This window comes from Mytilus edulis, chromosome 9 (assembly GCF_963676685.1).
Source record: "Mytilus edulis chromosome 9, xbMytEdul2.2, whole genome shotgun sequence".
Taxonomy (NCBI): Eukaryota; Metazoa; Mollusca; class Bivalvia; order Mytilida; family Mytilidae; genus Mytilus; species Mytilus edulis.
The window spans coordinates 50,430,128-50,456,595 of NC_092352.1; the positions used below are offsets into that span (position 1 = coordinate 50,430,128).

Genomic DNA, 26,468 nt, shown 5'->3' on the forward strand with positions numbered 1-26,468 from the left:
AACATGCCAAAAATCTGTATATTTAATAGAGTTTAACATTAAATTAAACGTTTTACTCTTAACAGACGTATAACCAACCCGATTAACAGACCAATCGCCCATATAGCCGCATACTCAATATAAATTAACTGACCAATCTCTCGGTTAGCCGAGTGTCGGCCGTGTCCTTGTACCGTTGATAAAATTTAGTAAATATTTTGACTAGTTTGTGATATCGAAAACCCTAGTGTAATGATTTTTCAGTTATGCATAGATTTCTTTCCTTATAATATAATACGTTATAACATAAACGAGCGAATCGAACAATATATATGCAAATCTTGGCAAAACCTGAGGGAATAATAAAAACTCTAATAGAAGAAAGAACATTGTGTCGAAATGATAGGCTTCTCTTTGTCTTACCCTTCATGCAAATTGACAATAAGTCAAAATGCTATGGTCACAGCGAACACAATAGAGCAATTTTACTGACCAGGCAGGAATCCTGGTTTCTGAATATCTAAAAATTGAAACAACAAAAATGCTGAAATGCAAGGAAACAATTTAAACGAAAGGTCAAATGGCAAAATAAAATGCTCGTATCCATCAAACAAATAGAATACAAATGTCACATTCGAGACTACAATATGAGAACAAAACAAACGGACACAATAGGCGACGAAGTCAAAAATAGGGGTCGGCAGTCAACATTGTGTTATAATCTTAATCAATATATAAACAAACACAATATTTCGAGGGTTTGTATCATGATACAAACCCTCGAAATATAAGTATCCATTTGATTTAAGTAAACGCTTAGAAAAATATATATACAGAAAAATGAGTAAATGAGGGAGTAGGGTTTGGGTTCCACAAAGGTTACTTTCAAACGGGATGGAAAATAAGGGGCGGAGAGCTGGGTTAATTAACGGCGTATAAAACTATGACCACAAGTAACACATTTATTATTTGCTAATTAATAAACATGGTATGTGTAAATATAAATTGCAAACATCATTATTTCTTATTTTAAAAAGACAGAAAAGAAAATGACAAACAGAGGTCAATCAAAGTGTCCAGACCGTATCACAAAAGTTTAAAAGTCCCGTGCAGATCGATCCAAGCTATAAATTTACTCTTGACAAATTTTAAATGGACAGAAAAAAACGTAAAGAAAAAACAACCGATAAACACCTACGCACAATACGTGCAATATTAATTGTTTCGGGTAGAAAAACAAATTAACGATGTCGTTCCAGAACTTTGTGTAGAAGAGAGGCGGACTTTACCAGAGGGACTCTAAAACTTATAAGGCGAAAATAAGCGTCATGGCTAAAAAGGAAATGACAAACACACAATAGTACTCAACACACAACATCGATGACTAAAGACTCAGCAACATGAACCCCATAAAAAAAAAAACATTTTATCAGGAATAATGCAGCATTCAACAGGTACTGGAGATAATTGAAAAAATGGTCATTTAACCATAATGATATCATATGTTGTATTAATTAAAGATTATAATAATTCAAGAACTAATGTGTGGAATAAAACCCGCCGCTTATGGTAAATGTTTTGCTCATTGTTGAAGTTTGTACTGCTACCTTTAGACATGTAGGATGATAATACCAGCGTTGTTTGTACGATTGAGTTGTCTCATAGACGATCAATCCGCAACGCCTTAAAACTAAATAATTAAAGAAATCTTAAGTGGAGTAAAATCGGCCTCAGGGAAAAACAGTAAACGAGGTCTGGCTAGACGATACAAACCACCGGCATTTTTAATATTGGCAAGTAAGTGTTCTTCTGGTAACAGAAGTAACAAAAGTTCCCCTAAGGAAAATTAGAGTGAACGAGGAGCATGCTAGGCCATAACTTGAATAAGCTTCCTCGGTACTCGGAGGATAAAATTCAAAACTGGTAACAGTGATGAACCGGCCGCTCTGGTAAACAAAAGAAAGCCGTTGATAAAAATCACAATCTTCTGTGGAAAATGCACCTTGAATGTAAACTATATGAATTGAATTGAAACGATTCTGCTTTTAACTAATTTGGTGTCTTTTTAACAACCTTTTCGGACTCAATGCAAGACTAATACTTGGTATAAATGTAATTTACTACTTTTTTTAAATATGAAATAGCAGGAGTAGAAGAGGGACGAAAGATACCAGAGGGGCAGTAGAACAGCACTTTAAACCTAAATGTATATTATAACATTCAATGATATTTAACTATATTGAAAGCAGTGTTTTCTTGGTGCACAAATCTGACTGACAAATACAAAGCAAATACGGACGATGCTGCAGATTGTAGATATTACAACACATCAAAACTTTCTAATAAATTGGAAAAACGATTGCTTTATTTTTGTCATATTATGAATTACAAAGTTGCATTGTTATAGAAAAATCACTTTAATGAATTGAGTTTTATGCTCTTCAAAGGGCTTTGCTTATAATTCTTTCACTCATAATATATTATTTTGAGCAAATAGGCGTACACAAAAGTATGTAAATGACGAACTAATAAGACTGTAGATTTCCTTGTCACCACTTTCAATGACCTTTCTAATCAATAATTTCGTACCATTGAATTTGAATTCCTCGTTTACAGCAGATATTGTCGATTATCTCCAGAGAGAAAATATTCCTTTGATCTTTCCCATTATTGTTAAGTATGCATGCTAACGATGTCGTTCGTTTGTTTATATGTTCATGTTGTATAAATACACAGCAATATCCTTTCGGTAAAGATATGTTATTTGCGATGTTGAAATTTCTGTGCGTAAATAAAAATTTTGAACAAAAATACCGAACTCCAAGGTTATTTAAAAAGCGGAAGTACACAAAAAACTGTCAGAATCATCTTTATCAATTGCAATCAACCCTCTCAGAATCGACCGATGAGATTAATTTGAAAAGTATGGTGTTCGTCCTCTCACATTTTCCATAATTGATTGATGGTTGCTTAACGTCCAGTGACAAATATGTTCATTGTTGTTCTAGTACGCCGGCTACAAGCATATTTCAGACGAATTGTGCACATCCTGCTACAAGCATGCGATTTGGCATAGACCTTCCTCAACTATTACTCTTTTATTTCAGATAAGGAGGCATTTGAAAAAAAGTGTCTCACTTCCGGTAAAATCCAAAATGGCGGACATCATACTTAAATCAGCCCAATATCGAAGGCTAGTGTGTAAAAAGGTGTTTTTAACATACTATTATCATAATATTTGGTACAAACTTTCATGCTTGTAGCCGCCGGACTATTCAGGAAGAGAATAAATTAACAGTAAACACAATAGGTAATTCAGTTAATAGAGGCCGTCCGGTATGAAGGTCGACGAAGTTCGGAAAATGAAGGTATATAAGATAGACATTTTGCCTTGCAACAGGCCTCATACAAACCCCGCAAATAAACTCATCATAGATAACAGGTATAAAATGTAATATTTACGCCAGAGGCGCGTTTCGTCTACAAAAGACTCATCAGTGACGCTCGAATCCAAAAAATGCTTAAAAGGCCAAATAAAGTACGAAGTTGAAGAGCATTGAGGACCAACAATTCCTAAAAGTTTTGCCAATTACAGCAAAGGTAATCTACTCCTGAGGTAGAACAGCCTTAAAATTCAAAGTTTTGTTAACAATTATATACCTATATGGAGTTATTTTCTTTCAGAACGACAGGTCATTCTTTTTCAGAATCAACCAGGACGATACCATGTTTCAATGAAATATGCTCAAAGGCATAATATAATGACCTGTGTGAGGTCATTATTTTCCTTGATAAAAATGCAATCTATAATTTACTTCAAAAATTTTATTCGTCGTTTTTTGTTGCCGATTTGGAAATTTATTTTTAAAAGTTCAATCGATGATAGATGTAAAAGAAACCTACGGTCGGTCTTTCATTTGATTAATCCTGACCAGAGATGGGTCTGATTACTTTCAATGTAATTGATTAAATTACAATTACTTTGTCATTTGTACGATTAAATTAAATTAATGATTACATCATTTCTGAAAGTGTCTGATTTAATTAATGATTACATTGGCAAAGTAATCACGATTACATCTGATTACAATGAATTGAAAAAAACAAAAACATTTTGAATGATGTGAATGATTTAACGTTTTTATATATAACTATAATTCTTTTTAAAAAGGATTTTGTTTTATATATTTTAAAATGATAACTTCAAACTTCATCTATTTAATAAACCACAAAAGTTCACTAAAGACATACATGAACATTGTGTCACCCATTAGACTTTATCATCATTGATCTTTGAATTATTTTGACTTCAATTGAATATGGCTTTATAAAGAGTTTGTTGTTTGTCTTCTGACCTCTTCCAGACTTCATATGTATTTCAAGGTGCAGTTTTTGGAAGTTAAAATATGGATGAAATAAAGTTACCAGATAAAAATTATATAAAAATTTAATAGAATTGTTTTAACAAATTGGAAACAAAATACAAGTACTATGAGTCAATGCATTTTACATGTCCAGTCCAAGTACATACAAACATTTGCTTATTTTAAACAAGATATGTGTTCAACTTTTAATTTAGTTTGTGCTAATTAGATAAATTTTCTCATGTTTGACTAATCTTTTATCAAATATATTGGCCTACAGCTATATACATGTATACTCAATTGGAAATTGCAATAAAAATAAACCTTAATTGGTTTCCTACCTTTCAATTCAAAGTTGACAATTATCACAATATTAACAAAAAAAATATAAATCAGGGTTAAAGAAAAGTATAAAATTGCTTAAATATATATATTTTTTTATTATATGTACATCTTTAAATTGTGAATATATGTACAATATCTTTTACTAAGGCCTTCTTAGGCTAATGATGACTTTTTAATATTGTAATATTTTATTTTTACTGAAGTATACAAATCAATTCACATGCTTGATAAAGTAAACCAAACTATCTTAACTTGTTAAATATTTATTAAATAAGAATAACAAAAAGGTTCATTTATTGACCATAAACACAGTTCAAGATTTTTTTCATTGTAATCAGAATGTAATCAAAATGTAATCAGGATTACAGGGCATTTTGAAAAGTAATTGATTAAATTAAATTACATGGAATCAGATTTTGGGCTGATTAATGATTACAATGATTACTTGAAAAATTGTAATCAATTACAGCTGATTAACGATTACAATTACAATTACCCCAAGTCTGATCCTGACACCCCTCGGTGTGTTCTACGACAAGAAAAACCTTAAAATATGCATTATCTATAACTTAATCTATAATAATGAACATATCAATGATAACTCAAATCAACACAGAAATGCTGACTACTGGGCTGCTGATACCCTCTGGGAGATAAATCTCCACCACCCGTGGCATCGACCTCAAAAAATTGTTGCAATTATCGTGCACAGAGTGTGGCACTTTCTTAACACATCCACTGGATTAAACGTACCCACTAAGACCGATTGTGGTTGCATGCATTTTCTTGTACATCCTGTATAGACAAGACGGACATTCGACTATGGCACAGTGAGAACTTTACTACCGATAGGAAAAGACCAACGTGACCATATCACAGTGCAGTTTATTGATATAATTCCAATTCTAAGTAAAGCGTATAACATTTTAATTTTCCAAGAAAAGATAGTTCTCCTTACATATTTTTTCAAAACATTTTAAAACAACAATGTATGTTGGATAGATGTTGTTCTGACTGCCGTACGGTGAGCTATTGTTGCTAACTTCTATGGTCATTTGGTCAATAATGGAGTATCCTTTTTTTTAATGTACAAACAGTTAAGAAATGAAATTATGCCTGTAGATTATTGGTGCAATATTTTCGATAATTCAATACAAAGACCCATTTTCAAAAGTTTACTCGGTGTTTTGACAACGTATATACTGGACTTTTTCACTGTTCGTTCAAACATTTCCCTATCAAAGTATTCAATATCCACACCTCGATGTAAACCTAACGTCATTACACAAAAAAGGCGATTCTCATCTTTTCAAATCTGAAAATACAACGAGTATCCATGCAATGCTAATAAGGTTATTTTTACTGTTCGAGAACCTGATATTACCCTTGGTTTAAATTGATGTTTATACTATCAACTGTCATAGGTTAAGGGTGTGGTAACAGTTTGTATATGTGTATATGTTTTTTTGGGGGGTCCTGCAGTTGTCTCGTTTCTTTCTTCGTTTTTTAACTAATCGTGTTCCTAGATTGTTTGCCTTGTTTTAAAAATGGATGGTAAGAACTAATGACCCCTTCAGTGGAACATGATTCAATATTCGTTTTATGGTTGAATTCGTGTGGCGCATTTTTGACATCCGTTGGTTTTGTTTTGCCTATGTGGTTGTAAGTTTTTATGGTGCAGAGATTTAGTTTCATTCGATATATACGCAATCTTGAAAATGTAACTTGACAAATATCGATTCTGATTGAGTGCAAATATGATTTTACAAAGATTACAATGGCTATACAGCAGTAATATATGAAGAAGGAAGATGTCGAACATGATTATATAAATATTCGAGATGGTTGACTCCTATCATAAATTAATGCTTCATATTGACGTTATTTGTGAAACTGTGTCATACGTGTCGAAAATGCTTAATAATATGCATGATAAAACCACGACTATTACAAAAGAGGGACGAAAGATACCAAAGGGACAGTCAAACTCATAAATCTAAAACAAACTGACAACGCCATGGCTAAAAATGAAAAAGACAAACAAACAACAGCACACACGACACAACATAAAAAACTAAAGAATAAACAACACTTACAAACCCATTACTATTTAACTTGTAAACTTGTAAACTTACAAACCCATTACTATTTAACTTGTAAACTGTGATTTTTATTTAAATAAAACTCACAGTAGTACAAGTTACCGGATTTGTTATCACATTAACAACACGACGAGTGCCATATGTGGAGCAGGATCTGCTTACCCTTCCGGAGCACCTGATATCACTTCTAGTTTTTGGTGGGGTTCGTTTTGTGTATTCTTTAGTTTTCTATGTTGTGTCATGTGTACTATTGTTTTTCTGTTTTTCTTTTTCATTTTTAGCCTTGGCGTTGTCAGTTTATTTTAGATTTATGAGTTTGACTGTCCCTTTGGTATCTTTCGTCCCTCTTTTGATGTGCAAAAGGAGTCCATAGATATATAAGATAAATAAATAAGAAAATATTTTATCATAATACAGTACATGCATACAATTAACATGCATGTAAAACAATGCAATACAGTCACAAAACATATACATAACGACTAATGTCAGTTATCTCCCTAATTCTTGTTGTCCGTGCTTTCACCCAGTGGTACTCCCGTAAACAGTATGCAAAGCTATACACGAGTACCAAACCGATTGGTTAATCATTGTAAGTTGTTTTACACAATAGCCTTTTACACCTACATTGTAAATAAAATTACAATTTACAGTATTCCATTCTTAGATATAATCCAACTTTTTGTTCAACTACTTAGTAGTTATAATGTCTGTTTGCTCTACATATTTTCCTTTCGTAGGGGCACCGCTGTGAGTTATCGTTATACATGTATTTCATCAGAAATTTTCTTTTGCAAAAGCAAATGAATATTTTTCACAAACTTTCTTAAGAGTATCTGACATTACTTTTGGTCCACAGAAGAAAACCTTTTTCTTTCCTTTATTTTGTCCAGAAAACTTTCCAAAAAGCTGCAATAGAATGAACAGTTCAGTTAAACTCATTTATAACTTGAAAGAATACATGAATTTGTCTTGTATGTTATGTTTTTTATCATTTTTGTCGTGATAATAAGATTAATGTACATTCATAGTTTCAATGATTTACAACAATTTCGTTTAAAGTTAACTGTGTGTGCCTTTTGCTTTCAGTGTTTCATTTATATTTTGACTTCTGGTACAGATTTATAACTTAACCAATTTGTATTGGGGTAGAGGCCTGCATAGGGTCGTTTTTTTTTCTTCAAATAAAAAGTATGTTTAACTTCAATCAAAAACATCTATCTCTACATACACAGAATATATTTTTAAACAATTTATTATTATAAATATAAAGCAATTGTTTTGAAAACAATTGTTAGGCAGTCTTTCCCCTCTGATGAATGGATAATTGATTTTTTTTTTATTGATTGATTTGGAAAAAGGGGGGGGGGGGTATTTGTTTATTTGTTTGTTTGTTTGCTTTGGTATGGGGTCTATATTATTATGTTACCGGAGAAGTGTCATGTTTAGTTTGGAAAGTTTTTCTTTTATTTTAGATACAGCGCGCGCGCAAGATTGAGGAGACATCACGTGACGCGGGTTTATATTAAGAAAAACTTAGTCTTTTAATTTCATTTTAGGTCGGGACCTTGAACAGACAACAAGTCTAGAGATGGAATGTACACAATGTAATTTCTTTTGTCATTGTAGGAAATTGACATTTTGATCACAGTTCACCAGCAGTGCATGTTTTGGATTTAATCGATCCGGTGTAACTTTAAAACACATTTAATGATTATTTTTTGATAATGTCCATTTTTCAGCACCTGTTTGTAACACAGATTAGTATTTCAATCTCGGAGCGGACATTTTATTGTAGGTTTTTACTGAGATTGACGGACCTAGCAAGCGATTTTTACTGCATTGCCATTTCTTTTTTCTAGGAAAAGTCTTGAGAGATATCTGCAAAAAGTTTTTTTATGAACCTTCAGTACATGTATGCCCTGCTGACTGCAAATTTTCAGGTCGATTGGACTTGTAGTTTCAGAGAATATGTGGATTTTTTTTTCAGAAGAGGCGTAAGAACAATAATAAAATAAAAATTTTCTTGAATAATTGAGAGTTTGTTCCTTCAATAAACTGTCATAAATAAACAGTCATACATATTGATTGATTGATTAGTTGGTTGATTGATTGGTTGGTTGGTTGGTTTGTTGGTTGGTTGATTAAACACGTTTGATAGGGTCACTTAGAACAAGGGGAAAAAGACCTCAAGAGACCTTGCATCCCGTATTAAACGCATGACACGGAAACATACATTAAGTGATTGATTGGTTGGTTTGTTGGTTGGTTGGTTGGTTAAACACGTAAGTTAAACATGTTTGTTGAACACGTTGGTTAAACACGTTGACTGGTTAAACACGTTGGAAAGGCTCAATTTAAACAAGCGAAAAAAAACATCTTGGATCCCGTATTTAACAAATGAAACGGAAACATGCATTGATTGGTTGGTTGGTTGGTTAAACACGTTGGTTAAACATGTTGGTTAAACACGTTGGTTAAACACGTTGGCTGGTTAAACACGTTTGATAGGCTCAATTTAAACAAGCGAAAAAAAAACCATCTTGGATCCCGTATTTAACATATGAAACGGAAACATGCATTGATTTATTGGTTGGTTGGTTGGTTGGTTGATTAAACACGTTGGTTAAACATGCTGGTTAAACACGTAGTTTAAACACGTACTTTCAACACGTTTGATAGGCTCAATTTTAACAAGCGAAAAAAAACCATCTTGGATCCCGTATTTAACACATGAAACGAAAACATGCATTGATTGGTTGATTGGTTGGTTGGTTGATTGGTTGGTTGGTTGATTGGTTGGTTGGTTGATTGGTTGGTTGGTTGATAGGTTGGTTGGTTGGTTGGTTGGTTGGTTGGTTCAACATGTTGGTTAAACACGTTGGTTAAACACGTTGGCTGGTTAAACACGTTAGATAGGCTCAATTTAAACAAGCGAAAAAAAAACATCTTGGATCCCGTATTTAACACATGAAACGGAAACATGCATTGATTGGTTGATTGGTTGGTTGGTTAAACACGTTGGTTAAACATGTTGGTTAAACACGTTGGCTGGTTAAACACGTTTGATAGGCTCAATTTAAACAAGCGAAAAAAAACCATCTTGGATCCCGTATTTACATATGAAACGGAAACATGCATTGATTGATTGATTGGTTGGTTGGTTGGTTGGTTGGTTGGTTGGTTGGTTAAACACGTTGGTTAAACACGTTGGTTAAACATGTTGGTTAAACATGTTGGTTAAACACGTTGGTTAAACATGTTGGTTAAACATGTTGGTTAAACACGTTTGATAGGCTCAATTAAAACAAGCGGAAAAAAAGAAACCTTGAATCCCGTATCAAACACATGAAACGGAAACATTGATTGATTGATTGATTGATTGATTGATTGATTGATTGATTGATTGATTGATTGATTGGTTGGTTGGTTGAAATTCAAACACTCATATAACTGTTTAAATAGTGCCAAAACCACATAATTTGATGACCTTGACCTTTGACCTTGTGACCTTCGTCAAGGTCATTGCAAAAGACCCTATGGGTCAAGGACCTTTTGTTTAAGAGTTTTGCCTAAAAATGGCTTTTTAAAAACCATCGATGGGAGTTATGTCCCTTATATGATGGTAAAATCAATATAGTCATAATGTAAAAAAGTTGCCCCTTAAAGTACCAAGCATTTTTCACTGCTTAATTTTTTTGTATCTATAACCGTTCAAGAATTATATGGAAATGAAAAACTTATAAAAATCTAAAATATGACCTTGACCTTTGACCTTGACCTAATTTTCTAAGTTAGGACCCAGGGGACTCAAATAAAAACATTCCAGGGTTATACGGTTAACGGTTTAGGAGTTTAGAAAACATACCGACAAATTTATTCCGTAAAGGTAGATAACTCCTTTAAAATTTCATCAAATCGCTTCGATCCAAATACGCCAAAAATTACTGAAGATGTAACGAACAGTTTGTAAAAAGAATTTTGTCGCTTTCTTATTTTGTTACGAAGGAGATGCACACAGAGGATAAACAGTGAAAAGGGAGATAACTCTTACATAGAAAATGGTTCGCCTTAGCAGGGTGAAATTTAAAAGCGCATAAACTATACGATACCATATGAGAAATATCTAAGCGACATATTGCGAAACAAACATTTTGCGCAAGAACAAAATTTGGCGGAAGAAAAAAAAAATAATAATAATAATAATTAAAAACCAATTGTTCAGAGAACAATTGAAAGTCTTTCCACACCAAAGAAATTTGGATAAGAAGGTAGTTTCTTCATACTGATGTGATAAATAATGGTTTAATTATCTTTTTCAGTGATATAAGGGAGATAATATGCTACTTCCGGTGAAATGAATGTCACATCCGGTCTCATATGATAGCTTCTTTCACACTGATTCCAAAAATATATAGTTTATATATACTTTTGAATGTAGAATGGGAGATAATTGGCCACTTCCGGTTTGTTGGAAGTCATTTTTAGTCTTTAGTTATCTGTTCATGTATCTTTATGACAAAATATATGGATTCTGAGTACTTTTATGTGAAAAAATTGCAAAAAAAGCTACTTCCGGTTTTCCCAAGGTCACTTCCGGTAGCCATTTTTCAAGGTCATTTGTCACTTAACCTTTTGTATGAGGTCAAATGTCTTTATAATGAATTTAATTGAAGTTATTATTAAATAACCTCATATCAAGACATTTCAGGGGCATCAACTCCTATAAGATGCCATTTAATTGTATAAGACTAAATGTAGCATATCTTCACTACAATAAAGCTGACATTTTGCACTTGTTCTTTTATATGTATCTCTCAAAGTGTCAGAGAAAATGCAAAAACAAGCAAAAGTCACAATTGAGAACTTGACCTTGACCTTTGACCTTGACCTCATTTTCTAAGTAAGGACCTAGGGGACTCAAATAAAAACATTCCAGGGTTATACGGTTAACTGTTTATGAGTTAAATAAACATACCGACAAATTTATTTTGTAAAGGTAGATAACTCCTATAAAATTTCATCGAATCGCTTCGATCCAAATACGCCAAAAATTACTGAGGATGTAACGAACAATTTGTAAAAAGAATTTTGTCGCTATCTTTTTTTGTTACGGAGGAGATGCACACAGAGGATAAACAGTGAAATGGGAGATAACTCTTACATAGAAAATGGTTCGCCTTAGCAGGGTGAAATTTAAAAGCGCATAAACTATACGATACCATATGAGAAATATCTAAGCGACATATTGCGAAACAAACATTTTGCGCAAGAACAAAATTTGGCGGAAAAAAAAAAAAAAATAATAATCAGAAGAAAAACAATAAGTCTTTCCACAGAAAAGTGGAAAGACTTAATAATAATCAGAACAAAAACAATAAGTCTTTCCACAGAAAAGTGGAAAGACTTAATTAAACATTTCCTAAATCATCTAGCTATACTATCTGTGAGGATCCAGGATCGTTTGGCAGAGGATAGTCCGTAAAACAGTTAGGGCTATCGGCAGTATAAATCAGTCAAACAAACAAAAATATTTTTATTCAGCCGTAAGGGGGTCTGAATAATCTTGATCTGTCTCATAATATACTTCAAGTACTTGCCTTGTCCCAGTCAGGTCGCCCTGCCTGAGTTTTTGTTTTTAATCCAGTGAAAAAATCTTTTCGCTCCTTTTTATGTACCAAATCCAACGCCAGTTGTAAACCAACCCCTTCCATATGCGTCTTTTTTACTGCAGAGGTCATATAAAGATGTAGGTCAACAAATTTGTCTTCTTCCCAGCCTGCTAAAGACTGTTCCACTTCTAAGTTGTTTAAAACACGTACAAACCATTCAAAACAACGTTGATCTCTATTTATCCAAATAAAATCTACCTATAAATAAAGGCAACAATTATAAGTTTACCGCTGTTCAATAGCCATACATAGATTACGCGAACACAAATCCGGGTCACAAACCAAAACCGAGGGAAACGCCATCTACAAGAGGAAAACAATGCAACAACATAAACACTGAGCTGGAAACAAACGCCAATATACATACCATACATATAACAAATATGATAGTACATAACAACATGTTAACCACAGAATAACAAAGGAACCTATAAGGAAAAAATAACATCCATCAGACTTTACTTTTGGAATAGCTTGAAAAGCTTGAAAGACTTGAAATGTTATCTTGCAGTTTTATTAAACAATGTTAAACGCCATTTCAAACATTTTATAAACCTTATCGAACTTAAAAAACTATATCAAACAAAGTTTAAATTTACAATGAATATCTAGATACTAAAGAAATTTGTAGGCAAGTGTTCCCCTCTATCATATTCTCTTAACTATCATATCATTTGGACACTTCAGTTGGCTGAATATCCCCGCTCAACATGAAATTGTGTTTGTGCTCCTTTGAAGGAGGAGTAGGATTTTATGAAACATATATCATACATGCGCAATCTGAAGTTTACCTTTTTCATCTTTAACATATTTTCTTGATTATCGTCATACCAACAATGTGTACATTTGGGACACTTCCGTTTGTTTCGTTTAATCTGATGAATAATGCTTTGTAAAATGGAAGCCATTGGTGTGACGCCAATTCCTGCACCAATCAAAATGGCGTGTTCTGTAGTCAAGGCTTCACGTGATGCTGTTCCGAATGGTCCATCTAGGAAACACTAGTAATATAAATTGTATTGATAATAAGAACATTTAAGAAGAATAAAAAGATGAGTTTTGATTGGTGAAATTTTTTCGATTGTTTTTGAGAGTTGTGCTTTTTAAGCAACGGATTCCAATAACTCACAAATTCAGATAATAATTGTTTTTTATTTAAAAAAGAGTATTATTGGTGTTGAAGGATCACATATTTATTTTCTATAGCATATGGTGTGCAAAGTTTTTGGTGAAAGTATTTTCCGATACAATTTTTTTTTAATTTTGTTTGCATTCATTTTTACAAATGATTCATATATATATATTCATTGTTCATGAAATTAATAAAGTGTGTGGTTCTAAAAACACACTAATGGTGTTATAACGAGTGGATTAAAAGAGTCCTATAATTCAAACCAATTGGATTTCAGACAAAGACAAACTACATTCGTAAAGGATAACATGGTTGCATCGATATCTTATTGTGTTAAATTATTGCAATAGGATTCCAGTTGACATGGTACAAATGTACAAGTCCAGTAATTACGAATGAAATCCTTTAATTCTGGTTTTAAAAAAGATATTGTACTGAAAAAAGCATTATGTAAAAGTGTTTTGTTTGAAGTAAATTCAATGTGGTTTGTGCATCTAACATACAATATGGAAGGGGGTTATCAATGTGAGAAAGCAATGATAAATATGTGACTGTCAAATAATGGGAATTAAAAGCCGTTCAATTGTATTTATATTACAATGTAATAGATGAACAGTAGTACAATATCCATATGTGTATTTAATCAGTTTATCTTATACTTCAGCAGAAAGAAAAGAATATTGCCCTTTATAATCAAGCGAACCTATTTAAAACAAGGATATCCATTGATAGTCATACGTTATATACTTACTCTTATTTTGACGGATTTTATTTTCATTTTAATTCTCTTTAGCCTTGCTATTTCTTCCTACAAAATACTTCCAGATTGAATAAATGCTTCAAAAATGTAAATATTACAGATAATTGCTGCGGGTATGGGTTTACATATTGTTAAAGGCCTTACGGTGACCTATAGTTGATAAATTCTTTGTCATATGGTCTCTGTAGAGAGTTGTCTCATTGGCAATCATACTTTTTTTCACGTTTAATTGTTTTACATTGTGTCTTGTCGATTTCTGTTACAGCTTGCTATGTAGTATACTAGGCTTTCGAAGTTGGAGATCGTACGATGACCTACATGTATAGTAACTAATACCTATGCGTTTTGTCGCTTGTGAATGTATGGTTGTCTCCCCGACAATAATTGTATCGCTCACCTGGTAGCTAAGTACACACCTCATAGATTGTATGCTGTTAGACACATATCATTCATTTTGCATGATTTATTTCAAACCTTGTCGATAACTGAAAGCATCCATCTAAGCTTGTAAATAATGAATAAAATAACTTAAAAAAATCTCTTCAAATCCTCCATTGGCGGGGGTTACCATGTTAATATTGTTTTAATCGGTATTTATAAACGCATATATAGAGCAATATGTTTACATGCATATCCAAATGTTCGATTTTTAACGTTGTCTTTCCGTGAAATCTACCTTCTATTGTAATAAAAGTCAACGCTAAATAAAAAAAATATAAAAAATATCTTCAGTCGACCGCTATCAAGACGAAGTGCTAGTCTATAGTACACAATTTTAATCCTAGGACACCTACACTGAGTTTATTGATAACCACACGGTCGATGGCATTGCTGATGGAGATTTCCGCGTGAAAAGTATATCAGCCGGCCGGTAGTCAGCACTTATGTATTCCTATACTCTTCGATTTTATTTGACCCTTTTGACTTTTTGTTTATCCTAGCGTCACTGATAAGTCTAATTACTGTGACCCCGTGGTTTATATACGTACCCCGTCTAAACTCCCGATTGTTCCTCTTCTTCTTATGTTTGTCATTAGACCATTTAATCTATCTGAAACAGATGAAGGTTTGAAGGTCAAATGATGTTATTTTTAAAATATAATTTATGGGTAAGAACAAAATATAAGATATGATATGGAGCAGCTATTTAACTTCAAATGGGGGTGGGGTATGTTTTTTTCCTTCGTCAGAACTTATTTATTTATAAGAAAAGAAGATGTGGTATGATTGCCAATGCAATAACTCTCCACAAGAGACCAAAATGACACAGATATTAACAACTATAGGTTACCGTACGACCTTAAACAATTAGCATAGCCCACACCGCATAGTCAGTTATAAAATCAAATTGCCGATACGAATAGCCCATGTGAACTATACATTTTGTACATTTATGAATATCATTTTGTGACGAAGCTGCCAAATTCTTGTAAAAAAACGATTCAACAAAACAGTCCTTTGTAACAGCACACATTTATAATTAACCCCAGTATCTCATCATAAACGATATATTTAAGAAATCTCTTTTTTTCAAATTTTGATATAGACACATTTTTAATGCAGACCTATAATCGACTTTCGTCTATTAGGCTGCTGTTCTTTTCGTTTCATTTGCAATGTCGTCATCATAGGCGTCTCAGCCTCAACCTCACATTCCTCTCCTGGATCGTACCTAGATAGGTATTGGTACAGATCTTTTGTCCAATTTCCTGTTGTACGCACGTGTAACCATAGTCTGTCTGGAAATTTAAGAAAGGCACTCATTAATAAGCATGTTAGAATATTGTTATTTTCTGGTTTATTGTTTCTATAAAGTCAGATACTGCCTCAGTGTAGTCGGATACTGCCTCAGTGTAGTCGTGTGTCATATTCTAAATACTTTAATGTTGAATGTGACACGTCTTTAGTTTGCCTGAAAGTTTTTTGTCTATCAGCCCATAGATAAAATTGTGTCATGTGACCGTGTGACTTCATTAGCGTTTTATGATTGTTTTTCTGTTGCCATTGATTCAGAATTAAATTATAAGATTTGACTTTAATATTTGATCTCTTTATGTCAATAAGATACGTGACAATCAGAAAAAGGCCATGCATTTTTTTAATAGTGTTCGTGTTTCCATCTTTCAAGAATAGCAATGTTAAAAATTATCAATTATAACCAAATAATAAGATATTTCAATTCTCTGTCAACACCCAAATCTTTCAAACACAAATGTTTTGTTAAGATTTTCTTTTAAATTCAGTGAGACAAATCTAGTGTAGACAAAGTGTTGAATACCCCACTAAGGATGGTCGCTCGTCCTTGTTTTTGACAGATATTTGGACTATTATTGATTCAGATTTAATTAAGGAAATACCTTTCATTTCTGGCGCACTGCTGATCGTGAAGGGGTGGAACTCATACGGTGAAATGTCAGGAATCTGTAAATACATGTAGTCACCAGGCTGGAAGTCGAATATCTTAGGTCTCGATATCTCAAGATGTGTAACCTATAAAATATATGCAATACGTTAATGGTTTAAAATACGTTCATAGTAAGATACATATAAAAAATAAATCTGCAATGTTTGTCATATTAAAAAGTGATTTTATATACATATATACGAATCTACTTATTCAGCGATACAAAGCATCAAAGTATCTAACAAAAACATACCGGACGTAGCAGAGAATTTATACATCCCACACGACAATAAATAATTTTCGTTTCCCGGTTTGTTGTTAATATACCTCTTGAAAACTACCATAGTTATCAGAGCAGTGTTAAATGTAACTTTAAACCATTTCCACGACATCCGTTTAAGATGAGGTTACATCTACACTTTGAAATGCTGTAGCCATTGTTAGCTCCATCAATCAGCAACAAATTATTTGTTCGCATCTACATCTCCCGACAAACACGCATTTACTTTAACGTTCCTACCTAGGTAGTAACCCAAGTTTTTGAAATTTTCACCACGAAGCACTTGCATTACTTTGTGATCTTACAATAAAAGGCAGTTAAATGTACGCTACTTGCTAAACGTTATAATCAACACACGGCAGTAACTGTGTGATGTCTTAAGGTGGTACCCAACACTTTCACTAAAATTAATTAGGCTCGTTTAATTTTCATAAAATTTTGTCAAAGTATTTACTTTGAGACTTTAATAAAAAATTTAAACATTTAAAAAATTTTGAACCAATCGTTTTGTCAGAAAAAAATACACTGGTTATTTAGCAATTTGACAAACACCAATTGTGATCATTGAGAAGCTTAATATTTCTTTTACAACACAACGTAATTAAAACGTTTAGCTGACTTTACAGAGTTACTGTATCTCCCTGTAGTGTTAGGTACCACCTTAACTACACTTACAAGGCATTTTATACACTTACCCCACAAGGCAGTAACGTAACTTTCTCTATATATGTTACACCGTAACGAAGCTGTTTTATCCACTTGACTCTATAGATCTGTTCTATTAGGAATATAGTACCTGGTACCAAAATCCACATCCAAAAATGCTTACAGTGGATTATCAACAGAATCCAAAATGGTATACACAGAAAATGGAGGTAGAAAAATACCTGAAATATCATATAATTATACAGTCTGTATTCTAGGAAAAGAAGTTTAATTATATGACCTTTAGAAACAGTAAACAAGCGTCTTTCCGTCGGCAATATTTTACGTAAGAATGTATGCTTCGGAATATGTCAGTTTTAATTAGTTCTGATACACGGCCGACAATCGGCTAACCGAGAGATTGGTCGGTTAATCTATATTGAGTATGTGGCTATATCGGAGGTGGGTCTGTTAATCGGGTTGGCTAAGGTCTGTTAATCAGGTGTTATCGAGGAAATCATTGGAAATTCTGCAGGTTTCATTGTATAACTTTTTAAATATATGCTTATCATAAAAATAATTCATGTCTAACAAAACAATTCAATGTACTGAATCCAGTGGTGTAATTATCATTTTTCTAGCTTCGATGTACGATCTATAAAATGAAAAGGCGTGTTACTCATCAATAAATTTATACACATTTTACACACACAAAATGTACACAAAAAGACACGTTGGTTGAATTTACTTATATACGATATTTTGAACATCGAACAAAGACAGGCATTATGTTTGTCAACCAAATTGATATCATTGTGTGAAAAATCTACACAAAAATTTGTACTTTGGTGACATAAATCAATCTTTATTTAAAACCTGGTCTGTTAATGGGTCGGATGTATAAAACCCGGTCTGTTAATTGGTCTGTTAAGAGTTATGAATGGCAATAAACGTATAATTTTATTGCTGTATGGGGTGTTATCGGATCAAATGGGTAGGCTCAAGACGAGTGGCTAAAATATACGGAAACAACACATGAGCAATGAAACATAATATATACGGAAACACTGACATGAACAATGAATTTAGGCCATGAATATTGAAAACTGATATAAAAAAGTGTATTATTAAAGTATTATTATACATCATGTTAAAATGCCATATTTTGATTGCCTAATACGAAGGTGTTAATTTACTCTATCACATGGCTGAGCGGGTGACAATTTTTTGGAATGTCACCCTCTCGGCTAGAGCAATCAAAAATCGGCAGTTTAAACGACAATGAATTGAATCTACATCAAGTTATTTTATAGACAATGCTTAAAGTTCTAATTTACTATACAACGAAGCGTGGAACGACTCAACTTATTTCTTTTACAATTGTTGGAAAAACGTATTTCACTTGTTAATATTTTTACTTTAAAACCTATAAATCAGTGTGTGTTATGCTTATTGTTGATATTAAATGCATTCGTTCACCATCGATGGGTTTCAACTGGTGATGCACATTTTATCATGTTCATTGTGATGTATATTTCTCAGCCAGATATGAGGCCTTTTGAAAGGGGTATTTACCCAAAATTTAAATAAAATAAATAACAATAACAAAATAACAACAATTGAAAATATTTTTTTTCTTGATAGCAGAGCTTTTTTTCCCGTTTCGGGCCTAATCCTTGTATCGTTTATATGTCAAGTCAATGCACTACTATTGTCTATTTACTTCACTTCTGATGATTTTTCAAATACCCGTTACGCTGTCAAGTACGTGACTACATAGAAAATACTTTATAATAAAACTCATCTGTTAAAGAAAATGATGATAGGACATTCATTATAATAAATCAAATATCACATAGCTGAGAGGGTGATAGAGCAGATCGGTATCCCTCGAAAAAAACATTGACAACCTTGGCTTCGCCGCGGATGACAATGTTTTCTCAGGACCCAATCTGCTCTATCACCCTCTCAGCTATGTGTTAATATTTATATCTTATCACATATTTGTTACGGATACGGATAAATTTTTAAGATTTACCTGTTATGTTTCATTAAATTGTTATAATTGACCTTTTTTCCCTCTTTTCTGCAACACTTAAATATGTGATAAATAGCTTAAAGACTATAACATAGTTTTCCATATTTGCCCTGGTATCATCCCTCGACCCATATCGGCCCTCGGCTAAAGCCTCGAGGCCGATATGGGAGTCTCGGGATGATACCAGGGCTAATATAGAAAAGGGCATGTTATAATCTACACATATTGATTTCACCCAAGAATGGTCGCATATATCATGTGGATTCTTTTTAGGTTGTCATGAATGACACTAATTTGTATCTAAATTGGTATTAACCAGTATATAAATCAGAGATAAACGTCGTAATGTAACTAAACATCAGTAAGTAAAATATATTGGGATGCTAGCATATATAAAGAATAAAGAAATAATAATGAGTAAGATAAAATAAAATGTAGAGAAAAGTAACAGACAATTTAAAGAATATAGAAATAAACAACACCCCCAATCCAGACCCTCATTGTATACACGAGAATCTGGATGGAAACACAGAATATATAGAATAATAAATAAGGACAGTAGGAAGTGATGCATTAATAAACAAGAATGTGTCCTCAGTACAAGAATGCCCCACTCGCACTATCATTTTCTATGTTCATTGGACCGTGAAATTGGAGTAATATCTCTAATTTGGCATTAAAATTAGAAAGATCATATCATAGGGAACATGTGTACCAAGTTTGAAGTCGATTGGACTTCAACTTCATCAAAAACTACCTTGACCAAAAACTTTAACCTGAAGCGGGACAGACGGACGAACGGACGGACGGACGGACGCACAGACCAGAAAACATAATGCCCCTCTACTAGCGTAGGTGGGGCATAAAAAAGATAGAAAAAAATAATAACTGTTTGAGAATAAAGACATGAAACACCCCTGGGTGTTGAAACAGTAACGGATTGCTATGTACTCATATTGGTAATAAATGCTAAAAGTTTACATGCGGACAACTGCAGTTCTCCTCTGCACTTATGTAGAAAGGAACTAAACGGAATAAAATGAATTAAAACTTAAGATAACCAAATGTAGCTGCATTCGCTCCTTTTCATTTACTTCTTTAGACTGATTTGTAAACAACAGATGATTCAGTAATAGAAGAAAAGAACCAATCGGATGATGTTGACGATTTAGAGTTTAACGTCCAGTGACAAATATCATGTACATATGAGAACGACAACATGTTATATGTACCCTGTGTTGTATTAAAAAGACACTTTCGGACGGATTTGAGAACGTGCTACTTTGAACAGACACAAAAATTAAGGCTGAAGAAAACGTTAATAATAGATTCATGCATATTCCAGCAGGCAATCCATATCCATATATTGAAGTGACAAACCCCTTAATAAAATGAAAAGGAAGTCAAATTAAAATATTCTTACTAGAAGGATACTGTTGCAGCGTATTGTCATTTTTTTTACTCAAGAGCATCTCATTCTTCACTTTTTCAAAGGGAAAATATAAAGGTAGCACAACTATTGTCGTGGCTAAATAACTCTTAACTGACACAATTTCAATTGTCCAACCCATTAACAGACTTTATTCCCATAATGGTCACTAAAACATGGTATTACTCACGTTATATTACAATTATGAAATATTTACTAATTTCAATTTATATTTTAGAACCAAAGTACGATTTTGTGTCCTTTAAATGATATCTAAAATTGTTTTTGTCGCCTTTCATTACAAAAATTGCTATGCGTATAAGCATAAATACAGCATAAATACTACATACTTGCGCGACGCCTTTTAGTTTTACTGAAAACTGCGCAGACTATGAAATGTTTTTACAGTTGGAAAATGTTCTATGATATATATCATTTTGTCAGACACTTTTCTTTTTTTGATTTGATTCTTATAATGTACCTAAAATCTGTATATTAAATAGATTTTAATAGTAAAATTGTGCGTTTTACTCTTAACAGACGTATAACCAACCCGATTAACAGACCAACCGCCGATATAGCCGCATACTCAATATAGATTAACCGACCTATCTCTCGGTTAGCCGAGTGTCGGCCGTGTGATATGTATTACAAAAACTACGATTAACATACATCTGTACTTTAACATTAATGCTATGTTGTTCATTAACGTGCTCTAGATCTCTCCACCGACTTGTGTTCGCCTCGTCATGCGACACTCATTTTTTTTTAAATTGATGTGGAACATAATTTGCCCTCGAATTAAACTGTTTTAAGTAGAATCCTCTGCCAGCTATATAATTTAATGAAGTACTCAATTGAGTTGCAAAGTTTTACTTTTATTTACGCAGATATTAATCATCTTATTTTTCAAAGTTGTTCATTCTTTGCACAATCAACTAGATAATTGGATTTTAAATTGAGTGTTATATATTCAAGTTGTTCAAAAGAAGAAAGACAACTCATATTGCCTAGAACGTATACATTATATCTTTAGCAGTCAAACGTCTTATGCAGCAATGGATAGAGTCATTCTGATTTTAATGTATATCGAAATGTCGTGCGAGTGTTTTTCTTTTATATTATAACGACAAAATCCGCAATACAGTGGTATTGTATTTTTTAAGAATGTATATTCGCAACAAAGTGCACCTTTGAAGGAGGGATTTCCTAATATAGATACATGTATATAATGGCGACTCACTTGATATATCCTAGACCTGACAGATGGGTACGACAAAACACACATGATAAGGAGGATAACCAATAATATCCACCCAGTAATGAAGGCTGTTCCATTTATCAACCCAAACGTTGTGATATCTGTCAAAAGTATCCTCCATGCTAGCAAGGCAACACTATCGTTTGATAATAAGACTACAAAAGGGACAAAATCATTGACCATTTTTAATTACTGTGTACTTTCGTCATTTATATTAATTATAATCTAATAAGAAGACAAGTATTGTGACCGTAAATAAATTATACAACTATCTACAGAGCACCGGCAATCGAAAACTTTATTATTTTAGAGGCTAGGTTTTCGAGTGGTCTAGAGCTTCGGACATAGTGCAAGGCGATTCGAAGCCACGATATCTCAGTAGAATGAGTTTGAATCCCGGCCAGGGAAGAGCAAACAAATAACTTACGCAAATTGACATATCTAACATTGTTGGACTGATATATAGACGAATTATATATACAGAATGTGTTTTCAGCCTTGTATCAACATCACTGGTGATCCGATGTATAACATCTGTCGTGGAGGTGTCACTGGATCAGACGTACTTAAACATTGAACGACAAAAATGTGGGACGTATATTATTTTCTGACGTCAACACGATGATGACTGTTGTACCCATAGTTTGACTATATTATTTATTATGTCTGTTTAGTTCACGCATCATTGTGAATATAACGGAATTTGATGAAACTGTTAACAAGGTGAGAAGTTTAGCGCTAGCGCTATAAAACCAGGTTTAATCCACCATTTTCTACATTTGAAAATGCCTGTACCAAGTCAGGAATCTGACAGTTCTTGTCCATTCGTTTTTTATGTGTTTTGTCATTTGAATTTACCATGAGATTATGGACTTTCCGATTGGATTTTCCTCTGAGTTCATTATTTTTGTGATTTTACTTTTTATATATACATATAGCTTATAGTTGTTTTATTCCATTAATGGGAATAGTTTTAAATTTTATCTTTCTTGTCTTCCATTTTCGTATAAATAAAACTTCTCGTTTTTAAGAATTCGGTGACTAAAAAATGGTAAATGGTTTGAAATATGACCGATGTTTACTAGTCGTTTGACGTGTTTGAACTTTTGATTTTGCCATTTGATAAGGTACTTTTCAATTCGAATAAATACCTGTGTTTCAATTTGCGAGATTTTGTAATGTTCCGAGAATTCAACTCGATCATTAATCCTTAATACAGGACCGTCGACTATTCTGGTTAACGTTTTTCTCGTGAAGTGTCTAAGTTTTATTGTGTATTACTTTTCAGATAGTTTCATGGTAACTTAATTTTATTTGTTTGTTTGTTTGTTTTTTAGTGGTTGGGAGGGACAGAGTGTTACACTTTACTCACTTGCATTCCCAATATGTCCTATTGTATGAAAAACTGCATAAACACCAATCATAGCTCCCACGAACTGGTGAAATACTGAATGTTCATCTAATGGAAGATAACGTCCAATTCTCGTTGATCTCACGATATTTATTGTCTGTCTCAACATTAGAACGTGAACAAGAGTACAGTTAAAATTTAAATTCATTCCACAGACTCTCGCTGTAATTAAAAACCCGTTTGATTTATTGTGATTCCAGCCAGCAAAAGCACCAAGTCCTAAATTTGCAATTATGTAGAGTATAATGAACACTATTTTTGAAGTATTGTGTTCCCAATAAACTTTAGAACAATATCGAGCACCTTGGGAACATGTGTTACTCTTTCGAATGTCGAACCAATGTGTAGCACTATATTAAAAGAAAAAAAGAAAAGTTAATGTTATAACATCGTTTAACTTTAACAAACTTTTTATCTTTATTACGAAAATGATATTAATTTAATCAAACTCGATTCATTAAATTAAAGAAGAGTTGTTTTAAATTATTGTCCGCCATTTTTTCATTTTTCGTTTAATGTCTCAGCAAAAATAAGTCCGGTGGTTTTATCTTTTAAATTGTTTTATATCTTGTCATGCAATGGCTAAAGGGGTTTCTCATTGTTGAAGGTGATACGATACCCAATTGTTGTGTGTGTCTGTTTTCTTTCATATCTAACTTATGTCTAACATAAAATTTAAAATGCTTGTTTGTATCTTTTCGTTGCGTACATGACTTTGTATAGTTGAATAATGCATAAAAAGGAATATTAGATTATTTAATTTGGTATGGGCGTATAAATTAAATAATACTATTTTTTCATACTTTACCAAAACGTGGTATATATTGTGATATGTCAAAAATATAATAATTTTCCCAAGCTACAGGTTGTGACAAAATGACACATGTTGTATGGATTATCCAGGAAAAAACATCACTATGTGATTAAAAGCTGAGCTAAATGATAGAATTGTAAAAAAAAAAAAAAACACGGAGAGATAGTTTTTAAAATTTTGCTATGAAAATATCAAAAGAAAAAAGAGGGTCACCGAGCGTTTTTTCATCGAAAATGCAATATTTCAGAGTAACCTTCCCTTAAAATGCCAATTTAAAACTTTAGAAAACAAACAAAGATGATCTCAGCTTGTAGAAATAATATACAATTACTGTCTTTTGATGAGGTAAATATGCGGTTTTATTTACTTTTGAAAAAAAATGATATTCACTGAGGCCGACGGCCGAAGTGAATATCAGTTTTTCAAAAGTCAATAAAACCCCATATTTACCGAAACAAAAGACAGTAATTGTTTTATTCCATAGTCCGAGAGAAGAAAATGTATCTAATGACAAACATATACCATTTTTTTTTACATGAAACATTTTACCATAACGTTGCATGTAAAAGCGCGTGACGTTTAGCGCGGTGAATAACACTTTCTCAGCTTTTTTATTCAAAATCTAATTCATATAGAGAAACCTACTAAAATAATACCAATATGGAATAATAATAATTATCAGTTAAAATCTTACAAATGTGTTTCTTTTAAATGAAAATCCACATTAGTTATCTGCATTCCTCATCAATTTGTGATAACTTGATTGAAAATCTAGACCTTAATATGTCGGCATTTTATTAATTTTGGCTACATATAACTGTAATATTATTTATGTTTTGTTGTATAAATTAAGTTGAGAATGTTACTTATTTTGAAAAAATATTGTTTTGCTCAGCAAAAGACACCATGTTCGCCGTTGAAGAATCTAAAACATTCTGGGTAATATTCCCTAAAGCGTACACCAAAACGTTGTGATTGGTTTAAAACGTAATACACAATACAAATTCAACCAATGACGTGCATTTGTAACTTTATTTTCATTTTGGTGTAAGAACAATGAGATTAGTATACCCATAATCCTTTAGATTCTGAAAAGGCGAATTGTAAGAATGCATATCGCAAGTCCAATCTATTCTCGACCTCAAAATTAATCATTTACCTCAACGTCATATCATCAATCATACCCGGATGTTTTTCAAGGGACGATTGAAATTCATCAAAAGTTATTTCACCGCTGTTATCAACATCCGCGTCTTCAAACAAGACCGAGGTCAACTCATCTATATCTTCGTTGCACAAAGTCAGTGAGCTTTCTTCCGTACATGATTTCAAAACCATCCGCATTTCGTACTTGTCCACTGTACCACTTCCTAAAATGTTTAAAATAATTGGTGACTATAAAAAAACAACAACAAACACAACGCAATTTATAACATGCATTTCGGATAAAGGAACGACAATTTAACTTCAAGGGGGAGGTTATGGTTTATTCCTAAACTATTCTGATCCCTAAATCATCATATACAAAGAATGAAGGATCAAAGTCTTCTATCCTCTGAAATATTAAGCGTTTAAGAAGTAAACCGGATTGTTAAACTTGTGTCAGGCTTTCTTCGACAGAAGTCGCATGCTTGACAAAAATGGCTGGATCCGCCCCTTAAAAGACGAGATAATCTTCTCGCGTCCATTCAGCCACACACATGCACGTTTACATCGTTTAAATACAATGTACTAGTACATCAACTTCAACCAGAAGCGTATTTTATCGATGAGAAGATAGCAACCCGCTATGAAATATTACCAAATAAAACATTATATGAATCCAGATTTTC

At 32.8% G+C, this 26,468-nt stretch overlaps 1 protein-coding gene across 1 annotated transcript in view; it reads right to left on the reverse strand.

Moving 5' to 3' along the window:
• Window positions 1-7,177: 7,177 nt before the first annotated feature.
• Window positions 7,178-26,468, reverse strand: part of LOC139490017 (NADPH oxidase 5-like) — a 29,787-nt gene continuing 10,496 nt past the window's right edge. Inside the window, exons 4-14 of the mRNA XM_071276869.1 lie at window positions 25,796-26,006; window positions 23,784-24,172; window positions 22,394-22,566; window positions 17,734-17,925; window positions 16,712-16,844; window positions 15,920-16,093; window positions 15,344-15,405; window positions 14,346-14,402; window positions 13,254-13,463; window positions 12,391-12,660; window positions 7,178-7,699 (exon numbers count right to left, since the gene is read on the reverse strand). Coding sequence (XP_071132970.1) covers window positions 7,568-7,699; window positions 12,391-12,660; window positions 13,254-13,463; window positions 14,346-14,402; window positions 15,344-15,405; window positions 15,920-16,093; window positions 16,712-16,844; window positions 17,734-17,925; window positions 22,394-22,566; window positions 23,784-24,172; window positions 25,796-26,006 — 2,003 coding nt within the window. The 3' untranslated portion in view covers window positions 7,178-7,567. The remainder of the gene's footprint in view (window positions 7,700-12,390; window positions 12,661-13,253; window positions 13,464-14,345; window positions 14,403-15,343; window positions 15,406-15,919; window positions 16,094-16,711; window positions 16,845-17,733; window positions 17,926-22,393; window positions 22,567-23,783; window positions 24,173-25,795; window positions 26,007-26,468) is intronic.